The 26502-nt window shown below is 33.4% G+C and overlaps 1 protein-coding gene across 4 annotated transcripts in view; it reads left to right on the top strand.

The window, feature by feature from the left end:
* LOC139521899 (PWWP domain-containing DNA repair factor 3B-like) overlaps positions 1-25894 on the top strand; it is a gene marked incomplete at its 3' end in the record, with an annotated part of 49807 nt that extends 23913 nt beyond the window's left edge. For 3 of the 4 annotated variants that reach the window (XM_071315608.1, XM_071315611.1, XM_071315609.1), the window contains 8 exon segments: positions 3498-3568; positions 8201-9035; positions 10940-11043; positions 15928-15995; positions 20911-20993; positions 24598-24664; positions 25126-25270; positions 25738-25894. In XM_071315608.1, coding sequence (XP_071171709.1) covers positions 3498-3568; positions 8201-9035; positions 10940-11043; positions 15928-15995; positions 20911-20993; positions 24598-24664; positions 25126-25270; positions 25738-25894 — 1530 coding nt within the window. 4 annotated transcript variants of the gene reach the window in all.
* Between the last annotated feature and the right edge of the window lie 608 nt (positions 25895-26502).

The raw sequence follows: 26502 nt of genomic DNA, 5'->3' as shown, positions 1-26502 counted from the left end.
GTTAGTTCTCTAAAAGCACAAGTATTGAGTAATGACTTGATACTGTTTATCTTGGCTGTAAAATTACATAGAGTTTTATCCATTTTAGCAAGCTCAAACCATATACCCAGTAGTTTAAACCTCCCAGAATGGTTCCATACAAGATTTTTTTCTGGCAAAAGTTTTTCCATACTACCCTTTTTTGACCCAATCCATACGGCTTCGGTTTTGTCAACATTAGGTAGCAATAAACAGTTAGGAAAAAATATTTAAATTTGCCCATATAAATTTTACCATCCCCTTTTCATTGCTTTCTTTCAATATCAAGCTTACTGTTTGTGTCATGTATGGGCATATGTATGTAATCAGAATCTTTCATGGATTTTATATCCAGTATATAAAATGGTAAAATATAATTTATTTTGGGTGTATCCATGGCAACAATCTGCATTTATTTGTTATAAAATATTGCAAAAAGGGGGGAAAAGATGTCACATATTTCCCCAAAATTCGGCTAAAAGTAGAATTTCAATCGCTTGAAGTAATACCTTTTCTGAAACTGTGTATATGTTCCAGACCATACGAGTATTTGGACCGTACGCGTACGGTCCGGACCGTATACGTATACTCGTACGGTCCGACCATACGCGTACGGTCCAGCTGACCATACATGTTTTTGGATCATATGGGTTAAATGTTAACAAACATTTATCAAAATCTTTATTTTTAGTTATACAAATTGTTATTATTACAATTAGATGGATAAAGTGAATAAGCGAACAATTAAAATTAAATATTAAATTTTGTTTAATTTTATATCCGTGAATCCTATTTTGTTACTCTGGCCCAAGATGACACTTGCTTCCACAAGGAACGTCATATATTTTTAACATTAACATGTTTTGTTCATGCATGTTCCTTTGCATATGCATTTTTTGTAAAGTTCCTAAATATTCTAAAACAATTGTCCTCCCACATTATGTTTACTTCCGATAACTTCAATTTCAATGAGCATACTGGGCTGTAATTAATGAATTAGTTGTAGTTGTAGTTGACATGCTAAGTACAGGAGATTAACAGATTAAATAAGCCTGATTTTTTACAAATAGTTAAAACATTAAGTTTTTATTTCAATAACTATTCAACTTTTTATGTTAATTTGAGATATAAGTTATGTTGATCTGTTATATACATTTGTATCTAATAAACTTGACCAAATTCTTAATATTAGTCAGACCGTACCGTACGCGTACGGTCCGACCGTATGGGTATATTGAAAAAATACGCATACGGTCCAGACCGTACGCGTACGGTCCAAATACTCATACGGTCTGGAACATATATATATCATTCAGCAAATCCAATGAAAATCATATGTCTTTCATCTCATTTTTTTGTAAAATTGCGTCAAAAACTTTGTGTAGAAAAAAAGTGTTTGTAAACATTACATTAATTTCTGGACCGATGGCCGGTCTAGCTATGAAAATACGGATTGTCAAACAGAAAACAGCCCATAAAACATGTAAAAAATAATCTTGAGCATGATGCTCTTATAAACCATCTTTGAAGGCTAAATTAGCACTCAGCTGTCTAAAAATGAATTTTATTACACAATAACTTTCCTATTTGAAAAATCCACAGGGGCCAAAATGCGAAACTAAACTCCTAACTGTGTATTGCTACCTTACACCCAAGTCCAGCACATTCTGAAAATTTATCAAACAAGTATAAACACTGATTTAGGGATTTGTGGTCACCATTCAGGACTACAGAAGAATCAACAGCGTATTGACTCAACAGAAATTCATTTTTCACTTTTATTTAAAAGTTTATTGACGCAAAAAATGAGTTTATGTTAAAATATTCTGATTGGTTCCTTGAATAATGCCGAAAATAGCATGCATCTTGAAATTTTTTATACCAATCAAACAGTTTTTTTTAAATTGCATTTTTGTCCAAATTGACAAAATCGCAATGAATAATAAATGGGCGCAATAATTTCTGAATTTACAGTATTAGAAGACTTGGAGGCCTTATTCTTAGCCCTTGTCGTGCGGGGGTTGTAATATTACGGCCGTACCAAGACCACCATTATTTTGACATCAATGGCGCTCCATACATTTAAAGGTAATCGTAATGCCATTTAATTTGTAGTGTATGCATGTTTCCTCAATCTGGCACTATTGATTGTCATGTTTCTCACTTTTAATATTCATTTTGAGCTCAAATACGAACTTCAAAATTTGATATCGGACAAAATTGGGTTTTTTGGAGGGGTGGGCTTACCTTCAAGGTCTGAAACATGGAGTTAAGAGGACTGAAACCTTGACAAATACTAAAGGCACATAACGACTGATTGTGTTTATTATCAGAATACGCCGAGGAAACGACTACTTTCGGTTGCAAGTCCAGTTAAAGTTCAAAATCGGAAAAAATCGGAAATTTTGTGAATTTTGGTGGAAATGACCTTCTTTACACTATTGAACCCAGATCAGTTTCACTCCGACCTAACAACTGTTGTGTTAAAAGTGTTCACTGGTGTCCACTCTCCATGAAAACTACAGATGAATGCATCTATTAGCATCTCTCTGACTTACAGGTCGAGAAAAAGAATGAAAAAACGTCAAAATTGACACTTTTTGCACCTGAGGACCAAATCTTGGTGTGTAGATCACCTTAGAATTTAATTAAAACTGTTTTAGCTGTAAGAAATGTATATTTAGTTTAATCCTTATCTCACAAAATGGTTTTGACTATTAACTTAAAGTGAACTTTTGCCAAAATCAAATGACAATTGGAAATATTGTTAGGAGTAACTTGATACAGGTGAAGTTGAAACAAGACATTTTTGTTATTTCTTTACCGAACCTTGTTTGGTTCCCAAGAGAGATTTAATTATGTTAATTTATGATAAATATGACCCTTTGAAATTTTTATTTTGCCAAAAACTTGTCTTTCATCAAGTGCTCTTCTGCTTACATTATGAAGATGGTCTTTGTGTGAACATACTGTGGATTCCTTTTTTTCGTGGGTACCAATTTTTGTGGTTTGAGGAAAACTTGCATAATTCATGGATATTTAATTTCGTTTTGGCAAAGTCTAAATACATTCCTTTAGAAATTTTTTTTTTTTTTTAATTTTTAGTTTCCCTAGGTGTATCCATGAAATCCACAAAAATTGGTCTCCAAGGAATATTAATGAATCCACAGTATTTGATGAAGTTTACTGTTATGTCATAATACAAGGGTTGCAGCTTGATTCATAGAAAGTTAATGGCCGAAACTACTTCTTTTTGTCCATTACTAGTAATTTTATTATTTTTCTAGGGTCACATGATAATATTTTTTAAGGGGAAAAATGTATTCTTTGGCAATTTGTTTAATGACACAATTTTTTTGTCTCAGATAGATCATCATATAATCCAACCTAAACAAGGGGATTGGGAATCTTTTTAGAATATTAATTCAAATACATTTGTGCAGAATACTTAAAAAAATAAATGCATTTTGTTATTGCAGGGAAGAAGTTAAAAATCCATCCAAAATCAAAAGATTTGAATGCATTGAAAAAGATAGCTTCATTTCAAAAGGTAATTATAAGTTCTTTATTGGTATAGGTTTTCATTGCAAGTTTATACCTCACACACAGGTAAACTGTTAATTAAGCAGATATTTTTAATTGAAAATTAGTAAGCATTATATTAAATTTAAATGTATGAGAATGGATAATTTTAATGCATGCTAATTTTATTTTGAAAGTAAGTAAACACGGAAAAGTTAAAATACAATACAGGCAATAGTATACAGTATAAACCAATAAGATTGCCCATAACTTGTATGAATTAGTTTCAAGGAAATAGAATATGAGACAGCAACAGTTTTCCTCGTTCTGATTGGACACTTTTAAACAACATGTAATAGGAGATTTAGAAAATAATCAAGTAGTTGATTAAAAGTACATGTAACAGTCTTTCTAACAATGTTAGAAACAGAAATTGTAAAGCAGGAATATCAAAACATTTTAATCAGAAAAAATTATAGACTTTATGTACATGTATCCTGAAAAAATATATGTTTATGTTTGAGTTGTAATTAAGTAAACATTGTCCTTATCAGTTTGAGGTATGTCAGACTTGTGGTCTAATATACAGATATATAAAAATAAACTCATCATAGATGTAGCCATCTACATGCAGGGCCTAAAATTTGTACCCCAAATGTGTATTCTGTTTAAAAAAAGTAATCAGGAATGCTCAGATCCAAAAAGTAAAAAAAAAAGCTAAATTAAGCTTGATGCTAAAGAGCATTGAGGGCCCAAATTTCAGAAAGATTTTGCCAAATAAAACTACAGTAATCTTTTTCATGGGTATCCTTAGCAATTTGAAAAATTCAAAAAAGACACTTTATAAATTTCCTATTAACTTTTATCAGGAAAACTCGAACCTGATAATTTAAAAGCCAAGAATGACAAAATACCAGAATATATTAGGAACTGTATGATCAAACGGGCCTAAAAAGAATTTAGGCAAATTAATTATTGTCAACTTTTGCCCAGGAAGTTAGAACCTTAGTTTCTTTTAATACTTTCTTTATTTTTTAACAGAGAATTAAAAGAAATTATATGTTATAAATTATGTCAGTATGGAAGCACTATTGAACTGATAATATCCTGAGAGACTAATAGTTAACCAGCAGTGCTTGAAAAAGAATGAATATTCAGTATTCGTTTGATACCAATTTTTGTTGATTTCTTGGGTTCAGGTGAACCACAAATTTAAATCTTTAACAAATTATCAATTTTCCATAGGCATGTATGTATGCAGACTTTGACAAAACCTCAAATTAAATGTTCAAGAAAGTGTTTGTTCAATCTAGGAAACTTGGTACCCACAAAAATAAATGAATCCTGGTAGTACTCTTATATTTGTTAAAAGTAGTCATTTTTAAGGCATCCAATAGTTTTAGTAAACTCCTTGAGAAGTCATAGGATAATTTTGATGATAATAGGAAGCAGGCTGATCTTGACAATATAAGCATTTGTGTCCTCTTTAGATTTTCAAAAATACTTTTTTTTATGTTCTATTTGTATCCAAAATTGGTAGCCATGTTTATAAATTGACTAGAAAAAAAAGTGTCAATTGACCAAACCAAACTAAATGATAAAAGCGAGTTTTTGTACCCCACGCAACGGGTTGTGGAGGGTATAATGTTTTTGACCCGTCCGTCAGTCCTGTTTCTTGTCATCGCAACTCCTCTCAAACCTGTGACACAACAGAATTTCACGAAACCTTTTTAGATGAAAAGGACATATTATGTAATTGTGTAAATCAACAGGAAATTATGATTCAATTACGACACAACAGAATACATGTATCACAAAACCTTTTTAGATAATAAGGACATACTTTGTAGATGTGCATATCGACAGGAAATTACAATTCAATTTTTTTTCTAGGAGTTATGCCCCTTTGAACTTATTTGCTTCAATGTACTACTGCAACAGTTTGTCATCGCAACTCCTCTGAAACTACACAACAGAATACATGTATCACAAAACCTTTTTAGATAATAAGGACATACTTTGTAGATGTGCATATCGACAGGAAATTACAATTCAATTTTTTTTCTAGAGTTACGCCCCTTTGAACTTATTTACTTTAATGTACTACTGCAACAGTTTGTCATCGCAACTCCTCTGAAACTACACAACAGAATTTCATGAAACCTTTTAAGATAATAAGGACATAATATGTAGATGTGCATATCGACAGGAAATTACGATTCAATTTTTTTTCTAGGAGTTACACCTCTTTGAACTGATTTGCTTTAAGGTACTACTTTAAGTTCCGATGCAAAGACCCTATAAGTGAATCAATATTAAAGCCAAAATATGCAATCATTAATGACCTGACAACAATATCGTAATTATATCCCTTCTTAATAAGTCTGTTTAAAGGTTTTGTAAGTTTTTGAGGTGAATACTGACATTTTTGTGCTTTGTAAATAATATTACCATAAAAGATTGGATGTGAAATACCTGAACGTATAAGATGTCAGCATGTTGAGTTATATTTACGAATTATTTCCTTAAACCGATGATAAAATTTAGTAAATGTTTTGACTAGTTTGTGATATCGAAAACCCTGGTGTAATAATTTTTTTTACTTATTTTTTTTTTGCTTCAAAGAGATTCAATATCAAAATTATTTATTACCCTTTAATTTAAAATTTTAAATATTAAGTATTTTCTAATAATAAATCGCTTTTTAAATTTAAGTTCTTGGTTAAATTTGATACAATATCTCAATTTTTTCATTTGCTATTTTCTTTTACGCCAAAACAAAGGACAGCGGTTAGAACAATCTAGCTAAGATAATCAATCCTGAAAGGTAAAGCTCAGACAGCTTCGATGTGTATGCTGAGACATGTCGTAAGTCGGTCCTTACTTTATCATAATTTCTGTCCTAAGAATATAATTTTTCAGGACCAATCACAGGACAGTTTAATTTCGATAAACCTAGTTCTCATAATGTTATTATGTAACAAATATATTTTTATTTAATTGAATAAATGTCTTTTATTTACTCGCATTTATATTTTAGGCATTAAGCTTAATGCCTGTACATATTTTTCAGGATTTAAGCTTAAATCCTAGGATTTAAGACTAATGCCTAACATCATTTAGGCAATATACTTACTGCCTAGACGTTAGCTTATTGCCTAGGATTTAAGCTTAATGCCTAATTTCACTTATTGCCGCTAACATATAAATTGAATTCCCACTTAACCTCACATATAGATCTATGTAACATTTGTCTCCTTTCATCAAAAAATAATAATTGAAAAACATAATCTACTTTTATGTTGAGGTGTTCACTAAGAAAATACGAACAAATTTACCAAAGGTGAGTTTCTTCTTTTTATTGTTCAGATCTAGATGAAAATGAATGTGATTTTTTTTTATAATATTTGATTATTTAACATTTGTTCAAATAATAGATTTTCTTTTGAGAAAATTTAAAGCAAAATGCATTTTAAAGTCTGTCGCCACTTATTATTTAGAGTTTCTGGAATTTTTTTTTAATGGGAAGATGAGGAATGATACACTTTAGATTTTTTCAATAATTTTTGATAAGATTTCCTTTATAAGTTGTTTAATTTGTTTACTTATTTTGTATAAAGACAAAGATATCAAAGCCATAGTGTCACAAGTTAAATTTTCAATAAAACACATTACGTTGAGAATTCTGCACTTATCATGCTTATAATATACATGCAATAAAATAAGTTTAACTGAATCATTGTTTAATATGTTCAGTTATTTAACACAGATATGGATTGTTGTACAAAATTTCAGTAATATTGATTGTAATTCAGTGAAATAAAAAAATGGCAAATTGATACAGAGAAATATATGTGTATAGCAAAATATTGAGTTGTAAGCAGTTTTAAATACGTGACAGATGTTTTTCCCCTGTATTTCAATATATTGTTTGTTTTTATCGGAAAGGTATGATCATTTCACTGTTGGAAAATTGTCAGAAATTTTAGATTTAATATCAGTGCTGTAGCAAAACTTATTTTGTGGCTATTGTCTGTTGTGTAAGTAAGGGATAGTATAAGTTAAAGGTATCTGATAGTAGTCATTATAAATATTTGATTATTTAACAATGTTAAAATAATTGATTTTCTTTTAAAAAAACATTAAATAGAAAATGACTTTGAAAATATCTTACCACTAAATTATTTAGAGTTTCTGATAAGGTGGAAAGCATTTTAATAGGAAAAATGAAGAATAATGAATTTTAGATGATTTTTTACAAAATTCTTATTCTTTTCAATTATTCAAATAGAGCTGGTTAGAACTTCCAAGAAGTACTGTTTTCTTTGTAATGGTATGACACTTTATATTTATAATATCTCCTTTGTAATACCAGTTTTCACGGTCCAGTATCATTCTAAAAAAAAAAAATTCTTTGGGAGAAGTCTCCTCCTTAGAATTAGATAGACATTGATATTCATCTACTACACACATTTGTTTTCAGCGTTGATTTAGTTATAATATATTCCTGTCTAAGCTTGCAAGGATTTTTCTATTGGAGTAGTATTTTGTCTGTCATAAATTCCCCCCTAATTTAAAAAAAAATAAAATTACAGATTATTTAAAGTAAAAATTATATATTCATATATCGACAAAGGTTTTCTTTTTATTTCTGATTCAGGTCTTTTGATCACTGACGAAGAAAGGAAGAAATTATTTACAGAAGCGTTGAAAATGGCTAACAATGCAGTCAATGGAAATACTAACATGTCTGTCATGTCACCATCAAAACATCAACCTAGTGAAAGCAATAGTGAACTGACTAATACAAATTTATCAACAAGTCTTCCAGTAGCTCCCAGCGAAAATTTAAATCACGATAAAATAAGTTCAGATAATTCATACATTGCAAATCAGTCCTGCTATCAAGCCTTTAAAACAACCAAACTACAGCAGAGAATTAACTGGGACAAACCTATTCCAGATTGTGAGGAAAACCAAAATGTGAGAGTTACTAACAATGAAAATCTGCATTGTAGTGAAAATTCTAATGGCGTTGTAAGTAAAAGTGTTAATGTAAATGGTGCTAAAACAAAGACTAATGTTATAAAAGGGAAGAAAAATTTCTTCTGTAAAAAGCGTAAACTAACATTTGACGAAAATGTAAATGAACAATCAAAGCAGCATAAAAAGGTGATGCAGAAGACAGTACTTAAATCAGAGCTTCCACCAGATTTGTCCAGAACTTCTACGCCAAAGCTCAGTATTAAAAAGAATTTTACTGGAACTAGTCAATCAAAAAACAATATCATCAAAACATTTACTAAACTGTCCCAGAAGAAGAATAATGAAAATGTGAAACCAAAAAGAGGACGTCCAAAATCTAAGTCACTTCCAAAATCAGATGCCATAACAAAAAGTGAAAATGCACAGACGCCTAAATGTTTAAAATGGGAGGACTCATTTGAATTGCCTACACCAAGCCTTAGTCAGAGTGCTACTTGTACGTCATTCTTGTAAGTATTTTTATGTTTGGCTTTAATTTATTTGAATGCTAGCTAGGGTACATTATACTTGTACCATCTGCATTTTCAACTGGTTGTATTATAATAAGTAGTAACAGATTTTTCGGAAGTTTGTTTTTTGGTTATTTAAAAAAAAAATTGAAAGGTTTGATTCATTTGATGACCCTTGCTGAAATCACAGAAAAGGGTTGAACATACAACCACTAGAAATAGTTGACTTATTATACTCCCACCAAATTAGTGGGGACTACATTGCAATCACATTTTCCATCCTTCATTTACATTTAATTTTTAGGTAAAGTTTGCATGAAATGCAATCAAAACCTTATGGGACTGACTTGATATCTAAATCTTCCAAGGCTTATCACTACCTTTTTGATACACAAAATATAGTGCATTGATCATAACATTCTATACATCCTATCCATGAACATTTCCAGAAATTTAAGGATGAAATATATGCTCAGATATTCAAGGCACAAACTGATGTCACTTAGAATATTATATAACTTTTGCAAGGTGCAGGAATCTAATATCTGTTCTAAAAATATAAATGATGTCATTGTTAAAGTCATCTTTAAAAAAATTGAGTTATCTTCCTTTGTCTAGAATTGCTGTTTTTCTCTAACCCGAATAATTCTGTCGTTATATTCCGCTTACTACATTAACGCCTGAATGCATAGACAATGAAAAATCTTCATTCAACCATTCGGAATTAGCTCGGGATTTAACTATCTCGATAAAATTGAGCTAAATACTGATTGGTCACCTCTTCTACAGGGCACCAATCAAAATCCAGGATTCGTGAAGAGTTTTTATCGTGCTAGGAATTCAGGCCCTCGCAAGTAGGAGAGATCGATTACAGAGAGGGACTGAATTATTCGGGTTAGTTATTCTCAGAAAGTTCTACACAGAATGACTTCTAGGCTTCAAAGGCTTGACAGTGATGAGATGTAAATGTGAGCACTATATATATGTACTGATTATCAGGTTGTCTGCATATTGATATTGTAAAATATCAGCTGAGAGTCACAATATGAAGCTTTTTGTTGAGAGAGTGCAGCGAACAAGATAAAAAAAACTTCATATTGTGTTAAGCAGCTGATATTTTACAATATCATTATGCATATAACCTGATAATCAATTTATTGGTCTGTATTTGCATCTTTTGGAAGTGTTCTCTTTGTTTCACCAGCAAACTAGATGATGGCTTGATAAGTTCAGGTCAAACTTATCAACGTCAGTTCAAACATTATGACGTTGCTGATATGTCAGGGTCAAAGTTATTAAGGCCAGGTCAATGTATTTGATGTCACAAATCCGTGACATTCTATTTATTTAGAACTTAACAGAGTGATAAAGACAGTGGAAGGACTGATCAATATTCTTATCAGTCAGATACCTGTATGCAATTTCAGTCACACTTTTGTATAATACATGTACCATGCATTGAACACTGGTAACCAAGCAGAAGTACTTCATATCTGGTGAGCAGCTCAACAGTCACACATTTTTTTCTCTTTAGAACTCTCTGAATACTTACCATGCTTGGTGCCTGATTTCAAATACTTTGAATTATGAATAGGGATAAGCTTAGCACAACAATGAGGATCCAATATTGATTTATTTGTCTGAAAGTCAGAGACAGGTGAAATAATAAACCTGAACTATTCTGAGGGAATTTTTGTTTTTTCAATTTCATTAAACACATGTTAAAGGATGCTGCCTTCCTCTGGAGATAATAGAAATGCATGTCTCTTACTTATATAAAGTTTATATTTTATTGTAGATGGCAGATAGTACATGTACATGCTTCATTAAGCACATTAATGATTATATTTCTACTCTTCCCTTTTTACTAATTTTGTTGTCTATCTTTAATCTTCTTTTTACAGAGCAACATCTAGATTTGATCCAAACTTAGATAAAGATGAATGTGACTCAAGTTCAGATTCTGATACAGATCTTCCTGAAGGACTATCACCTATAACTGGTGCTGGTAAGTGTTCATATACTCTTCGTGAACTCCCAACCATAGTTACAGATCTTCCTGAAGGACTATCACCTATAACTGGTGCTGGTAAGTGTTCATATACTCTTCGTGAACTCCCACCCATAGTTACAGATCTTCCTGAAGGACTATCAACTATAAATGGTGCTGGTAAGTGTTCATATACTCTTCGTGAACTCCCACCCATAGTTACAGATCTTCCTGAAGGACTATCAACTATAAATGGTGCTGGTAAGTGTTCATATACTCTTCGTGAACTCCCAACCATAGTTACAGATCTTCCTGAAGGACTATCACCTATAACTGGTGCTGGTAAGTGTTCATATACTCTTCCTGAACTCCCACCCATAGTAACAGATCTTCCTGAAGGACTATCACCTATAACTGGTGCTGGTAAGTGTTCATATACTCTTCCTGAACTCCCACCCATAGTTACAGATCTTCCTGAAGGACTATCACCTATAACTGGTGCTGGTAAGTGTTCATATACTCTTCCTGAACTCCCACCCATAGTTACAGATCTTCCTGAAGGACTATCAACTATAAATGGTGCTGGTAAGTGTTCATATACTCTTCGTGAACTCCCAACCATAGTTACAGATCTTCCTGAAGGACTATCACCTATAACTGGTGCTGGTAAGTGTTCATATACTCTTCGTGAACTCCCAACCATAGTTACAGATCTTCCTGAAGGACTATCACCTATAACTGGTGCTGGTAAGTGTTCATATACTCTTCGTGAACTCCCACCCATAGTTACAGATCTTCCTGAAGGACTATCACCTATAACTGGTGCTGGTAAGTGTTCATATACTCTTCGTGAACTCCCACCCATAGTTACAGATCTTCCTGAAGGACTATCACCTATAACTGGTGCTGGTAAGTGTTCATATACTCTTCCTGAACTCCCACCCATAGTTACAGATCTTCCTGAAGGACTATCACCTATAACTGGTGCTGGGAAGTGTTCATATACTCTTCGTGAACTCCCAACCATAGTTACAGATCTTCCTGAAGGACTATCAACTATAACTGGTGCTGGTAAGTGTTCATATACTCTTCATGAACTCCCACCCATAGTTACAGATCTTCCTGAAGGACTATCACCTATAACTGGTGCTGGTAAGTGTTCATATACTCTTCATGAACTCCCACCCATAGTTACAGATCTTCCTGAAGGACTATCACCTATAACTGGTGCTGGTAAGTGTTCATATACTCTTCCTGAACTCCCACCCATAGTAACAGATCTTCCTGAAGGACTATCACCTATAACTGGTGCTGGTAAGTGTTCATATACTCTTCCTGAACTCCCACCCATAGTTACAGATCTTCCTGAAGGACTATCACCTATAACTGGTGCTGGTAAGTGTTCATATACTCCTCGTGAACTCCCACCCATAGTTACAGATCTCCTGAAGGACTATCACCTATAACTGGTGCTGGTAAGTGTTCATATACTCTTTGTGAACTCCCAACCATAGTTACAGATCTTCCTGAAGGACTATCACCTATAACTGGTGCTGGTAAGTGTTCATATACTCTTCGTGAACTCCCAACCATAGTTACAGATCTTCCTGAAGGATTATCACCTATAACTGGTGCTGGTAAGTGTTCATATACTCTTCGTGAACTCCCAACCATAGTTACAGATCTTCCTGAAGGACTATCACCTATAACTGGTGCTGGTAAGTGTTCATATACTCTTCGTGAACTCCCACCCATAGTTACAGATCTTCCTGAAGGAGTATCACCTATAACTGGTGCTGGTAAGTGTTCATATACTCTTCCTGAACTCCAACCCATAGTTACAGATCTTCCTGAAGGACTATCACCTATAACTGGTGCTGGTAAGTGTTCATATACTCTTCGTGAACTCCCACCCATAGTTACAGATCTTCCTAAAGGACTATCACCTATAACTGGTGCTGGTAAGTGTTCATATACTCTTTGTGAACTCCCACCCATAGTTACAGATCTTCCTGAAGGACTATCAACTATAAATGGTGCTGGTAAGTGTTCATATACTCTTCCTGAACTCCCAACCATAGTTACAGATCTTCCTGAAGGACTATCACCTATAACTGGTGCTGGTAAGTGTTCATATACTCTTCCTGAACTCCCACCCATAGTAACAGATCTTCCTGAAGGACTATCACCTATAACTGGTGCTGGTAAGTGTTCATATACTCTTCCTGAACTCCCACCCATAGTTACAGATCTTCCTGAAGGACTATCACCTATAACTGGTGCTGGTAAGTGTTCATATACTCTTCCTGAACTCCCACCCATAGTTACAGATCTTCCTGAAGGACTATCAACTATAAATGGTGCTGGTAAGTGTTCATATACTCTTCGTGAACTCCCAACCATAGTTACAGATCTTCCTGAAGGACTATCACCTATAACTGGTGCTGGTAAGTGTTCATATACTCTTCGTGAACTCCCAACCATAGTTACAGATCTTCCTGAAGGACTATCACCTATAACTGGTGCTGGTAAGTGTTCATATACTCTTCGTGAACTCCCACCCATAGTTACAGATCTTCCTGAAGGACTATCACCTATAACTGGTGCTGGTAAGTGTTCATATACTCTTCATGAACTCCCACCCATAGTTACAGATCTTCCTGAAGGACTATCACCTATAACTGGTGCTGGTAAGTGTTCATATACTCTTCCTGAACTCCCACCCATAGTAACAGATCTTCCTGAAGGACTATCACCTATAACTGGTGCTGGTAAGTGTTCATATACTCTTCCTGAACTCCCACCCATAGTTACAGATCTTCCTGAAGGACTATCACCTATAACTGGTGCTGGTAAGTGTTCATATACTCTTCGTGAACTCCCACCCATAGTTACAGATCTCCTGAAGGACTATCACCTATAACTGGTGCTGGTAAGTGTTCATATACTCTTTGTGAACTCCCAACCATAGTTACAGATCTTCCTGAAGGACTATCACCTATAACTGGTGCTGGTAAGTGTTCATATACTCTTCGTGAACTCCCAACCATAGTTACAGATCTTCCTGAAGGATTATCACCTATAACTGGTGCTGGTAAGTGTTCATATACTCTTCGTGAACTCCCAACCATAGTTACAGATCTTCCTGAAGGACTATCACCTATAACTGGTGCTGGTAAGTGTTCATATACTCTTCGTGAACTCCCACCCATAGTTACAGATCTTCCTGAAGGACTATCACCTATAACTGGTGCTGGTAAGTGTTCATATACTCTTCGTGAACTCCCACCCATAGTTACAGATCTTCCTGAAGGACTATCACCTATAACTGGTGCTGGTAAGTGTTCATATACTCTTCATGAACTCCCACCCATAGTTACAGATCTTCCTGAAGGACTATCACCTATAACTGGTGCTGGTAAGTGTTCATATACTCTTCCTGAACTCCCACCCATAGTTACAGATCTTCCTGAAGGACTATCACCTATAACTGGTGCTGGTAAGTGTTCATATACTCTTCGTGAACTCCCACCCATAGTTACAGATCTTCCTAAAGGACTATCACCTATAACTGGTGCTGGTAAGTGTTCATATACTCTTCGTGAACTCCCACCCATAGTTACAGATCTTCCTGAAGGACTATCACCTATAACTGGTGCTGGTAAGTGTTCATATACTCTTCGTGAACTCCCAACCATAGTTACACATTACTCCCCTATCACAGTTATAGTTAGTGTGCCAGACTTACATCTTACTGACTTATGCATTCCCCTATTAAACATGTTTAAGTTATAGGTAATAATAAGGCTCTAGACTTATAGATCTTCCTGGCAGACTCACTCACTTATCACAGTTATAGTAAGTGTGCCAGACTTAGGTCTTACTGAGTGACTCGTTCCACTATCATAACTATTACAAAAGTAGATTATAGATCTCAGTGAAGGATCCAGAACATTTTATAAGGCTCCAGTCATCCTTCAGTGATTCCCTTTCCAATCAACCAAATTTCTCCCACAAAAAGAGGGGCCTTTAGTAATAGTTCTTTATTTGAAGAGGGTTACACAGTTAGCTTTAACACTTATCTTCTCTGAGGCCCTCATAAAATACAATGAAATATAACAAACAAACAGTTTATGAATTAATCAAACTAACGCACACATATATAAGAAAAATCAAATAAGAAACTAATAAAATATTTAATTTTCAAAATAGGTAAAAATTACGAATTCATATCATATTGGCATCATTCATAATATACCTTAACACTATTTAAAGTTTAAGTAAGTGAGAAAATTATTATTCATATAAAATTACACAGCTTGGCAAATATTGGCAACATGTCAAAGTACGGTACAATAAAAAAAAATCATTTGAGATTGGAAATTAGTTATAGACCACTGTATTACAGTGACTGTTGTAAGTTATACTGATAGAGGTTGTTGGTTTCTTTATCTCAGGGTACTCCATCTTTCTTCACCAATAAAAACTAAATGCCATGATAAAGTCAAAGACTCTGAAATTGCGTAAAACACACACAAATGCATAGTGGCTTGAACATGTTGAAGTAAATGTTTTCACTTTTTTTTTTAAATGACAATTTTCAATTTATGAAATATAAAAAGGAAAAATTTATTCTTGAAAATTGATATATTGAAAGTAAATGTGTAAATGATATGTATGCACATTGGGTCTTTTATAACTGTCTATGTGGTATGGGGTTTGCTCATTGTTGAAGGATGTATGGTGACCCATAGTTGTTAATTCTGTTTGCTGACTGTAAATCTTCATAACTGTTTATGAGATCTATTTAGTAAATTTGTATGTTTGGTGATGGGCCTAATTTCAAAAGATCTTTAAATAAATGTTATAATATTACATTAAGTATAAATATTGTTTCTATAGAATATCCTATAGCTGAGAAGGACATTGTGTGGTTGATATGGCTGAAATTTCCAGCATGGCCAGCCTTTGTAAGTACTTATTTTATATTTGTCATTCTAACATTTTATTGTTCTCGCCAGGGCCTTTTAACATCATGGTAATGTAATGCTATACCACGAATATGTGATGCTATCTGAAATTGTTTTCTTATAGTTATAGATAATGCTATGAATGTGTTGCTATTATATTAGAAACAAGATGGAATTTCATAATTTCCTATTTACCAGGATGGTATAAGAAATTTCTGAATAATAGACTTCATTTCTAAGGCTATTTATGATCCCTGATTAAGTTTATATTTTAAGCCAGAGATCTGATAACCAAGACTTCATTAGTTAGGTGTGGGCCAATGCTGCGTGTTGAAGACCATATTTTGGCCTATAACGGTTTACTTTTACAAATTGTGACTTGGATTGAGAGTAGTCTCATTGGCACTCATACCACATCTACTTATATATACATATGGAAAAAAGTATTGCAACACCTTGGTTTTTATACGACCGCAAAATTTGAAAAAATTTTTTGCGTATATTGCTATCACGTTGGCGTCGGCGTCGGCGTCGTCGTCGTCCGAATACTTTTAGTTTTCGCACTCTAACTTTAGTAAAAGTGAATAGAAATCTATGAAATTTTAACATAAGGTTTATGACCACAAAAGGAAGGTTGGGATTGATTTTCGGAGTTTTGGTCCCAACATTTTAGGAATAAGGGGCCAAAAAGGGCCCAAATAAGCATTTTCTTGGTTTTCGCACTATAACTTTAGTTTAAGTTAATAGAAATCTATGAAATTTTGACACAAGGTTTATGACCACAGAAGAAAGGTTGGGATTGATTTTGGGAGTTTTGGTTCCAACAGTTTAGGAATTAGGGGCAAAAAAGGGCCCAAATAAGCATTATTCTTGGTTTTCGCACAATAACTTTAGTTTAAGTAAATAGAAATCTATGAAATTTAAACACTAGGTTTATGACCATAAAAGGAAGGTTGGTATTGATTTTGGGAGTTTTGGTCCCAACAGTTTAGGAATAAAGGGCCCAAAGGGTCCAAATTAAACTTTGTTTGATTTCATCAAAAATTGAATAATTGGGGTTCTTTGGTATGCCGAATCTAACTGTGTATGCAGATTCTTAATTATTGGTCCTGTTTTCAAATTGGTCTACATTAAGGTCCAAAGGGTCCAAAATTAAACTTAGTTTGATTTTAACAAAAATTGAATCCTGGGGGTTGTTTGATATGCTGAATTTAGAAATGTACTTAGATTTTTAACCGGATTTTTGTGACAAAAATGTCGGTTATTGATTTGGGGATGTATGGCGGGGGGGCGGTCGGATGGGCGGTCGGTCGGTCGGGCGGGCGGGAATCAAATGTTGTCCGTGCATTAACTCATGAACCGTTCAACCAAAGCTTTTAAAAATTTTAATATGTTGTTACTGACAACTAAATGAAGGTCAAGTTCAATAATGGCGATTTTGACTTTTACCGTTCAGGAGTTATGGTTCTTGAAAGATTGAAAAATGGAGTTTCCAGTCGTGTCCCTGCATTTACGCATGAACTGTTCTACCTAAGCTTTCCAAATTTTAATATGTTGTTACTGATGACAAAATGGAGATCAAGTCCAATAATGGCGATTTTGACTTTTACCGTTCAGGAGTTATGGTTCTTGAAAGATTGAAAAATGGAGTTTCCAGTCGTGTCCGTGCATTTACGCATGAACTGTTCTACCTAAGCTTCCCAAATTTTAATATGTTGTTACTGATGACAAAATGGAGGTCAAGTTTAATAATGACGATTTTGACTTTTACCGTTCAGGAGTTATGGTTCTTGAAAGATTGAAAAATGGTGTTTCCAGTCGTGTTCGTGCATTTACGCATGAACTGTTTTACCAAAGATTCCCAAATTTTAATATGTTGTTACTGATGACAAAATAGAGGTCAAGTTCAATAATGACGATTTTGACTTTTACCGTTCAGGAGTTATGGTTCTTGAAAGATTGAAAAATGGTGTTTCCAGTCGTGTCCGTGCATTTTCTCATGAACCATTCAACCAAAGCTTTTGAAATTTTTATATGTTGTTACTGATGGCAAATTAGAGGTCAAGTTCAATAATGACGATTTTGACTTTTACCGTTCAGGAGTTATGGTTCTTGAAAAATTGTGAAATGGCGTTTCCATTCACGTTGTTGCATTTACTCATGAACCATTCAATCTAAGCTTTTCAAATTTTAATAGGTACTTATATGTTATATAAGTTATGTTTATACATAATTTGATTTTAATTACTCAGTAGTCATTATTTCAAGTTGGTCCAATGGGGGTCCAAAATTAAACTTTGTTCTTCAAAAATTGAATAAATGGGTTCTTTGATATGCCAAATCTAACTGTGTATGTAGATTCTTAATTTTTGGTCCAGTTTTCAAATGGTCTACATTAAGGTCCAAAGGGTCCAAAATTAAACTAAGTTTGATTTTAACAAAAATTAAATTCTTGGGCTTATTTGATATGCTTTATCTAAATATGTACTTTGATTTTTGATTATGGGCCCAGTTTTCAAGTTGGTCCAAATCAGGATTCCATATCAAGTATTGTGCAATAGCAAGAAATTTTCAATTGCACAGTATTGCACAATAGCAAGAAATATCTAATTGCACAATATTGTGCAATAGCAATTAATTTTCAATTGGAGTTATCTTTCTTTGTATAGAATAGAAGTTGATAATATATGTTGGAAATTTGCCAGACATGACTATGATGTCATTTTCTATTTTTATTTGCCAATAACTTTATGTAAAGAACTTCATTGGAAATTTGCCAATATAAAATGTTGCTGATGAAGTTTTTTTTATTGTTTTATACAATAAACAATGTATATTCACTTTTACTACCAACCAATCTTTACCATTCAGTGATAACAAGCACTTTTTTTTACATTTTAATATTTTATGATGTATTTAAAAGAGTAGTTATTGTTGCAAACTCCATTAGAAATTTGAATTGATATCAGTTTTTGAAAAAGGGAAACGGGGATGTGAAAAAAAAGGGGGGGGGGGTTAAATTTTTCTCATTTCAGATTTCATAAATAAAAAGAAAATTTCTTCAAACATTTTTTTGAGAGGATTAATATTCAACAGCATAGTGAATTGCTCAAAGACAAAAAAAATATTTTAAGTTCATTAGACCACATTCATTCTGTGTCAGAAACCTATGCTGTGTCAACTATTTAATTTTAGATTTAAAAAGTTTGAAGGAGAAATCTTTAATTGATTTGTAAAATCTTGACATTAGTTTTGTGTAAAAAAAAACATGTAATGTCAAAAATTTGATCACAATCCAAATTCAGAGCTGTATCACGCTTGAATGTTTTGTCCATACTTGCCCCAACTGTTCAGGGTTCGACCTCTGCGGTCGTATAAAGCTGCGCCCTGCGGAGCACCTGGTTTAAAACTTGAAAATTCAGCCTCTTGTTTTGGATGGAATATGATAAAATATTTGTAGAATAATATTGAAACATAGTTTATGATAACATTGGCATTTATACGAACAAAAAATGTTTGAAAAAAAAATATTTATCTAACCACAATTTTAATAACAAAATGAAGTGTTTTTTGTACAAAAAAATGCATTTTACAACTTTTGCTGTAGTCGAACTTTACAATGTCAGACATTTCAAAATTAATCTTAAGATGATTGCTCACATCATGGTTGATCATTATGCACCAAAGAGTTAGTACTTTGTGCGCAGCCTCCATTCAAACGGATAACCTCCTTAACGTCTTCTGATTCCTTTCTTAAATCGACTAGTTTGTTGCTAAGGTAGCAGCAACCATTTCTGATGAAGGGTATTGTTTATTTTATGCCGTGTTTGAACTGGGTAGTCCTTCCGCGCACTTTACACCCAATAGTGCCCCATATATGCTCGATATGGTTCAAATCCAGGCTACGATCGTGCCAAGGAAGATGAACGGAATTCCATTTGAACAATGGATCTTCCTCCACGATGCTAATTTCCAACTTTGGCTAGCTCTGCACTACATTGGATACGGACAAATGTGTGTCTGTTTGTACAAAATCGCACAAAAACCATTAGCGATGTGTCGATCTCGAACAGTTCTTGTTAAAAGGCTCCTGTATACCCACCACTCTCTTTTTAGGATTGTATTATATGCAATGGGTTTCCTTCTAACCAACCTTCATTACGCTTGATTTTCCCTAGCAGATGGTATAGGGGGTCTTTTTGATCTCGGAAGATCTTTAACATTGTTTATTGCCTGATTTTTATTATCAAAACGACTTATAGTGGAATAGTGATGACCAACAATACGTGCGGTTATCACAGCAACATTCCTGCTTCTCTCAGGCTGAAAATCTGCCATCTTGCTGCAGGTAAGAGTTGTGGAGGACCCATTACAAGGTTTCAATCACATAACTTTATTAAGTTGGTTATTTAAAGTGTTGAAAACAATGAGGATAAAAACATCTGTTTTGCTGTTTACGGGTACAGTAGCTGCATGTGCAGATAAGAACTTATCGAGTCGATATTTATTGATTAAACTCAGGTGATATTTAAATAATGTTTAAATAATTCTATTTTAACAAATTATATCACAAACAAATAAATAGTGTTTTTTTTATTTCAAATTCAATTTGGTGTTGCAATACTTTTTTCCATGTGTATATATTCATTGTCCTGTTTTAAAGCAGAACTTCAATAAATAAGTTTTAATGCAATTCATTTTTCGTTGTTATTCTGTGTTTATAGTTATCAAAGGTACCAGGATTATAATTTTGTACGCCAGACGCGCGTTTCGTCTACATAAGACTCATCAGTGACGCTCATATCAAAATATTTATAAAGCCAAACAAGTACAAAGTTGAAGAGCATTGAGGATCCAAAATTTATGCATTTTTCTTATGGTGGAAACTAGAAATCCATGCTCTTTCTCCTTCCAGGTCAGACGTGTCTACAGAAAAAAGCGGAGAATCCATAAGCTGTCACTTACTTTCATTGAAGGATGTACTAAAATGCCAAATAGGTAATTAGTTTATTAAGTACATTATAAATATATGTTGCAAGGTTATTGAACAAATAAGGTGGTTGAAATTAATAAGAGGTACTTAAGCTATAAGTGTTAAGGTGGCTCGTGGGTACAAAAATTTTAGCAAAAAATTAAACCTTTATTTTTTCATTACAAATTTTATTTATTACACTATTAGTTGTTACTTTATGATATGGTACAAAAAACAACCCAAAAAAATGATTTGGTTTGGCCCCAGATGACTTTAAAAATTGAAAACGCTCCAAATTATCTCCCTTTGATGCAAAAATGCCATTTTTTGGCCTTAAATTTGAAATATCTTTTTTAACTCTTCGGTGACCTACATTTTTTATTATTGTTTTCAAATAAGCTGTACTTAAACTAAATAATTGTAAAATTTAAGCGATTTCTTATATTAGGTTATTTTTTTATTTCAATATTTCCTGTTTTTCTCCTATTAGTTCAACAGAAAAAAAGGACATTAACAAAAATGTATGCTTCTTCCAGAGGCAGATTTTAGCTTAAACAAACGGTGACCCCATTTTTTTATTTCATTTTTCTTTTAAGTATAGGATAAAGTTCATTTATGAAAAAATATAGCGAAATCCTATATTAGAAAAAAAAATCATTTATACCCAGGAGCCCCCTTAACTGGCTTAATGAGATAGTTTACATAGTAGTAGTAAGAATGAAAAGATCTTGGAATTTTAAGTTGCTACTCGCTATTGCCATTAAAAATAACTATGATAGAAGTATTTGGACTCCATTAAAAGTCAGGTTATTGTCTCTTTGACACATTCCCCATTTCTATTCTCAATTTTATTTTATTGGTTACCAGCAGCGGATGTAATTGCAAGGTGCATAAAGGGCATATATTTCTTTTTATTTTTATTGAAATTGAAGTTTTTATACAAAATTTCCATTTATGTCTATTTTTATACGACTGCAAAAATATAAAAAAATTTGGTCGTACATTGGTGTCATGTTTGTCGTCATTGTCAGCGTCGTTTTAAGACAGATGGTTTCCGGATAATAACTTTAGTATAAGTATATAGAAATCAAAAAAAAATTATTTTAAAAGTTTATAACCACAAAAGGATATTTGGGATTGAATTTGGGGGTTATGGTCCCAAAAAGTTTAAGAATTAGGGGCCATAAAAGGGGCCCAAATAAGCATTTTTGTAGTATCCAGTCAATAACTTGTGTAAAAGTGTATAAATTTCTCTGAAATTATACAACAAGTTTCCATACTTTAAAGGGGGGGGGGGGGGGGAGTATGGCTCAAATTATTTAGCAATTAGGGAGAAAAACAAGGGTTTTTCTGGTTAAAGGACTATTTAGACAATTTAAAAGCAGTGTAAGGGAGGTAGTCCAATTCCATTTAAAGAATACTGTTATATTACCTCCCTTACACTGCGATAAAATTATGTATTAAGAAATGATGATTGTCTTGAGATGATTAAGCTGTAAATTGATTTTTAGATTAATATTAATTTTAACCCTGACTGTATGTCATTTTATATTTTAATATTTTATAATGTATTTAATGTATTTAAATGAGTAGTTATTGTTGCAATCTCCATTAGAAATTTGAATTGAGATTATTTTTGGAATAAGGAAAAGGGGGAGGTGAAAAAAAATAGGGGGGGGGGGGGTTACAATTTTCTGGAATTAAGCTTCTAATTTGGGTAAACATGTACAATTAATTCTCCATAGGCGGTAATGATAACGTTTTCCTCTGTTTCTCAGTCCATATCGTTTACTTGAACATGTATGATGGCTCATATCGAAGCTAATACATTTATACATGTCTGGTTAAATTTTCGGGGTGGCAAGTGAGATTATTTTTTTCGCAAATTGCTGGACCCTGGAAGATGGTGAAAAATGTCACTCTCCTCATGAAATAATCCCAAAATTCTGATCATAAAATCCAATAAAAAAATTGTCCTTTCTAATAATTTATTTCAGGTCAAATCTACATATTTCTTTTCTCATCACATCAGCTCTTATTGTTCATTTATGTCCATTTTTAAAATCACAGCATTTACAATTGTATGGCGGACTAGTATTTTTTTTTGATTACGTCATCTGAGTTCCTCATCTCAAGGTCTATTAGGGATCATGACCCATCTTTAGGCCCCATGCTGCTCCAAGATCCCTTGCAATTTAGCCTGGAATACTGGACCCCAGTTTCCGTGTATTGCCACAAGTGGCATTGCAATAGTCTTGGTAGTATAGAGGCTTTGTACTTGCAATGCAAGGTTTACGCACGCGACTCTTCCTTTCACCTACAAGTAGGCTAGCTGCCAGCATCAGTATATCTAATAGTTGATACTGCCACATTAGATGCATTTCACTACCCTATGGTGTAACAACACCAACACACTCTTTTTCTTCTACCACTTTATAAATGAACTTGTCTGCAGCAGTTCTCCAAAACTGCTTGTCAATTTTACCTAGGGTTTTATAAAATGTTAGACTAACATGTGTAGGGGAGCCATCAACCTTTCTTTTGTGCATTGGGGTCTATTAAGGGGTATTTTGAGGGACATAAAAAAGGGAGTGGTTTACTATAGAACCCTAGGGGATATAATTTTTTTAAATTTTCAAATGACCGTAACTTGAAAACTAAGTGATAAACACACGCACCCTTCAGAAATGATTACAGGACAATAAAACAAATCAAATGAAATACAGAGTGCATCCCTGGGGGTCATCCCCTCCCCCTTCAATTTGAGAATATGCTATTATCTTGTAAACGGTGAAGATCCCCACCTCTAAACCATATATATTCTTGTATGGGAAAATAAAACAAATCAAATGAAATAAAAGAGAAGTACCTGGGGTCATCCCCACCCTGTTCAATTTGAGAATGTGCTATTATCTTGTAAACAGTTGAGATCCCCATCCCTAAACCATATATATGGGACAATAAAACAAATTAAATGAAATAAACGGGAAGTCCCTGTTGGTCACCCCCACCCCCTCTTGTTTAAAAACTTGTAAACGATCAAGATCCCCACCCCTAAACCATATATATTCTTGTATGTGACAATACAACACATGAAATGAAATATTGGGAGAGTCAATGGGGGTCAACCCCACCCCCTCATGTTTGAAAACTTGAAAATTGTGGAGATCGCCACCCTGAACCATATATATTCTTATATGGGACAATAAATCAAATCAAATGAAATATAGGTGAAGTCTCTGGCAGTCACCCCCACCCCCTCCTGTTTGAAAACTTGTTCATGGTTGAGATTCCTACCCCTAAACCATATATATTCTTGCATGGGACAATAAAACAAATCAAATCAATGAAATATATGGGAAGTCCATGTGGTCACCTCTACACACTCCTGTTTGAAACTTGTAAGCAGTGGAGATCCCCACCCCTAAACCATATATATTCTTGCATGTAGTATCTTGCTAGTAATCACTAGCCAGTCCGAGTTGAACCCTGCTCATGTGGGTGCACTTGACTACAATCTTTGTTGACTAGGATTTTTCAATACTTCCATATTTTAGTCCACAAAAAGTGCCTGAAATTTTAAAGATATATTATATAACTCCAGATAAATATTTTATCTTTCTTTTTTAGACTGAGAGTAACATACAGATGTAAGACTGTTGTTCCATTCATTGATAAACAGAAACAAAAGTTTATTGTAAGTCACTTCTTACATATAGAAAATGTAATAAATTTGCCATTGTACCAAGCTCTATGGCCACAAAAAAATACCTAAAAGGTTAACATGCAAGTTCTCAGGTATATTTGTCTTTGAACATCAAAGCAAAAATAGGTTTTTCATCAGAGATTTTGTGGTATAAAGAAAATAATGATTGAAAAAAGTACTCACATAGATATGCATACCTTATTTTTTGATTGAATGTTATTAAGTCTCAATGATAAAAATAGAGGTTCTAATCCATCTCAATTTATAGATGGTTAACCCTCACTGGTAAATTAGATATGTATAGTATCCAATAAAAAATTAAGCAAAATATTTTAAAATAAAATGAATTATTTGTACCAATTAAGATTAAGATCATCCCCACCTTTTTCCTCCCTAAACATTCTTAATGTTTACTAAATTGAAAGTTAAGACATTGAATTACAATTTACAAGGACCAGGGAGAGAGTAGTATCTATGATCCTGAGATGAGGAGGAAGTTCAGGGAAGCATGTGAGAAGGCAGAGAGCTTCCTCCACCAGAGGGCTCTGTCTTCTCTCAACAAAGAGGAATTCTCCTTTTTCTCCAGAGAAAGTGATGGTTTGTATTAAACAAAATTTTGAAAAGTTAATTTAATGCAAAGAGAGTTATACAGTAAAACCTGTTTAAACCCAACCTCGTCTGGTCTTAAGATTTTGTTTGGTTTTGGCCGATGTTTGATTTTATTAGGTCAAAACACATACAATTTGATATGACAGTGCTTAAGAACATGTTTGGTTGATATAGGTTTTTTGTTTATGCAGGATTCGGTTTAGCCATGTTTCACTGTATTTCTAAAACTTTGTTTTGTTTATATAAATGATAGATTGAATAGAAATGATAATTAGACAACAGATAATGATTTTACCTTTCATAAAGTTATACAAACAAGAAGGTCCAAATTCAAATAACAAAATAAGAACAAAGATACCCCCACAAAAAAGCATACAGTTATACAGATTTTGAAACATCTATTATAACATAGACTGATAACGTCCTGAAATTTAAAAAAAACTTTTCAATTATAGAGGAGGAAGAGATAGACAGTGATACTAATATGCAAATAAACAGTGGACCAAACTCATCTGATACTGAAAACCGACTCAGTGACACAGAAGATGTACTATCTAGTAGTCCTTTACCAAATTATAACTCCTTGGAACCATCAGCAAAGGAGATAGCAAGGTACTTCTTTATCATAATTGATGTAGGGCTTTTGCCCCTGAGTGACATAGAAATACTGATTGTCTGTCTGTCTGTCTAATCTTGTAGGCACTTAATGGTTACAATCTTGTAAAACATTAATGAAACTAATATCCTTCTAAGAACTTATTATGCCCCCATTTAGGGGCATTCCGTTTTTAGGTATGTGTGTCCGTTTGTTTTTCCATTCGTCCATAATTCTGTCTGTCCCGCCTCAGATTAAAGTTTTTGGTCAAGGTAGTATTTGATGAAACTGAAGTCCAATCAATTTGAAACTTAGTACAGATGTTCTCTATGATATGATCTTTCAAATTGTAATGCAAAATTTGAGTTTTGACAACAATTTCACAGTCCACTAAACATAGAAAAAGTGCAAGTGGGGCATCTGTGTACTATGGACCCATACTTATTTTCTAAGCGCATTTCAGATGATAAAACTTATTAAAAGAATACGTTTCTCTCTAAAAACATGTAGTGTGTGTGAAATAGACAAAGCACTGTTCACATCACTGGGTAGATTTCAAACTTTTCTATTTGTATTGAATGGGAAAATTTCATGAGGAATTTATTTTCAATACTAAAATAAAAAT

The sequence above is a fragment of the Mytilus edulis genome, chromosome 4 (genome assembly GCF_963676685.1).
Source record: "Mytilus edulis chromosome 4, xbMytEdul2.2, whole genome shotgun sequence".
In the NCBI taxonomy this organism is placed as follows: Eukaryota; Metazoa; Mollusca; class Bivalvia; order Mytilida; family Mytilidae; genus Mytilus; species Mytilus edulis.
Note: the sequence above shows the minus strand (reverse complement) of the source record. Positions and strands in the feature narration are given on the sequence as shown.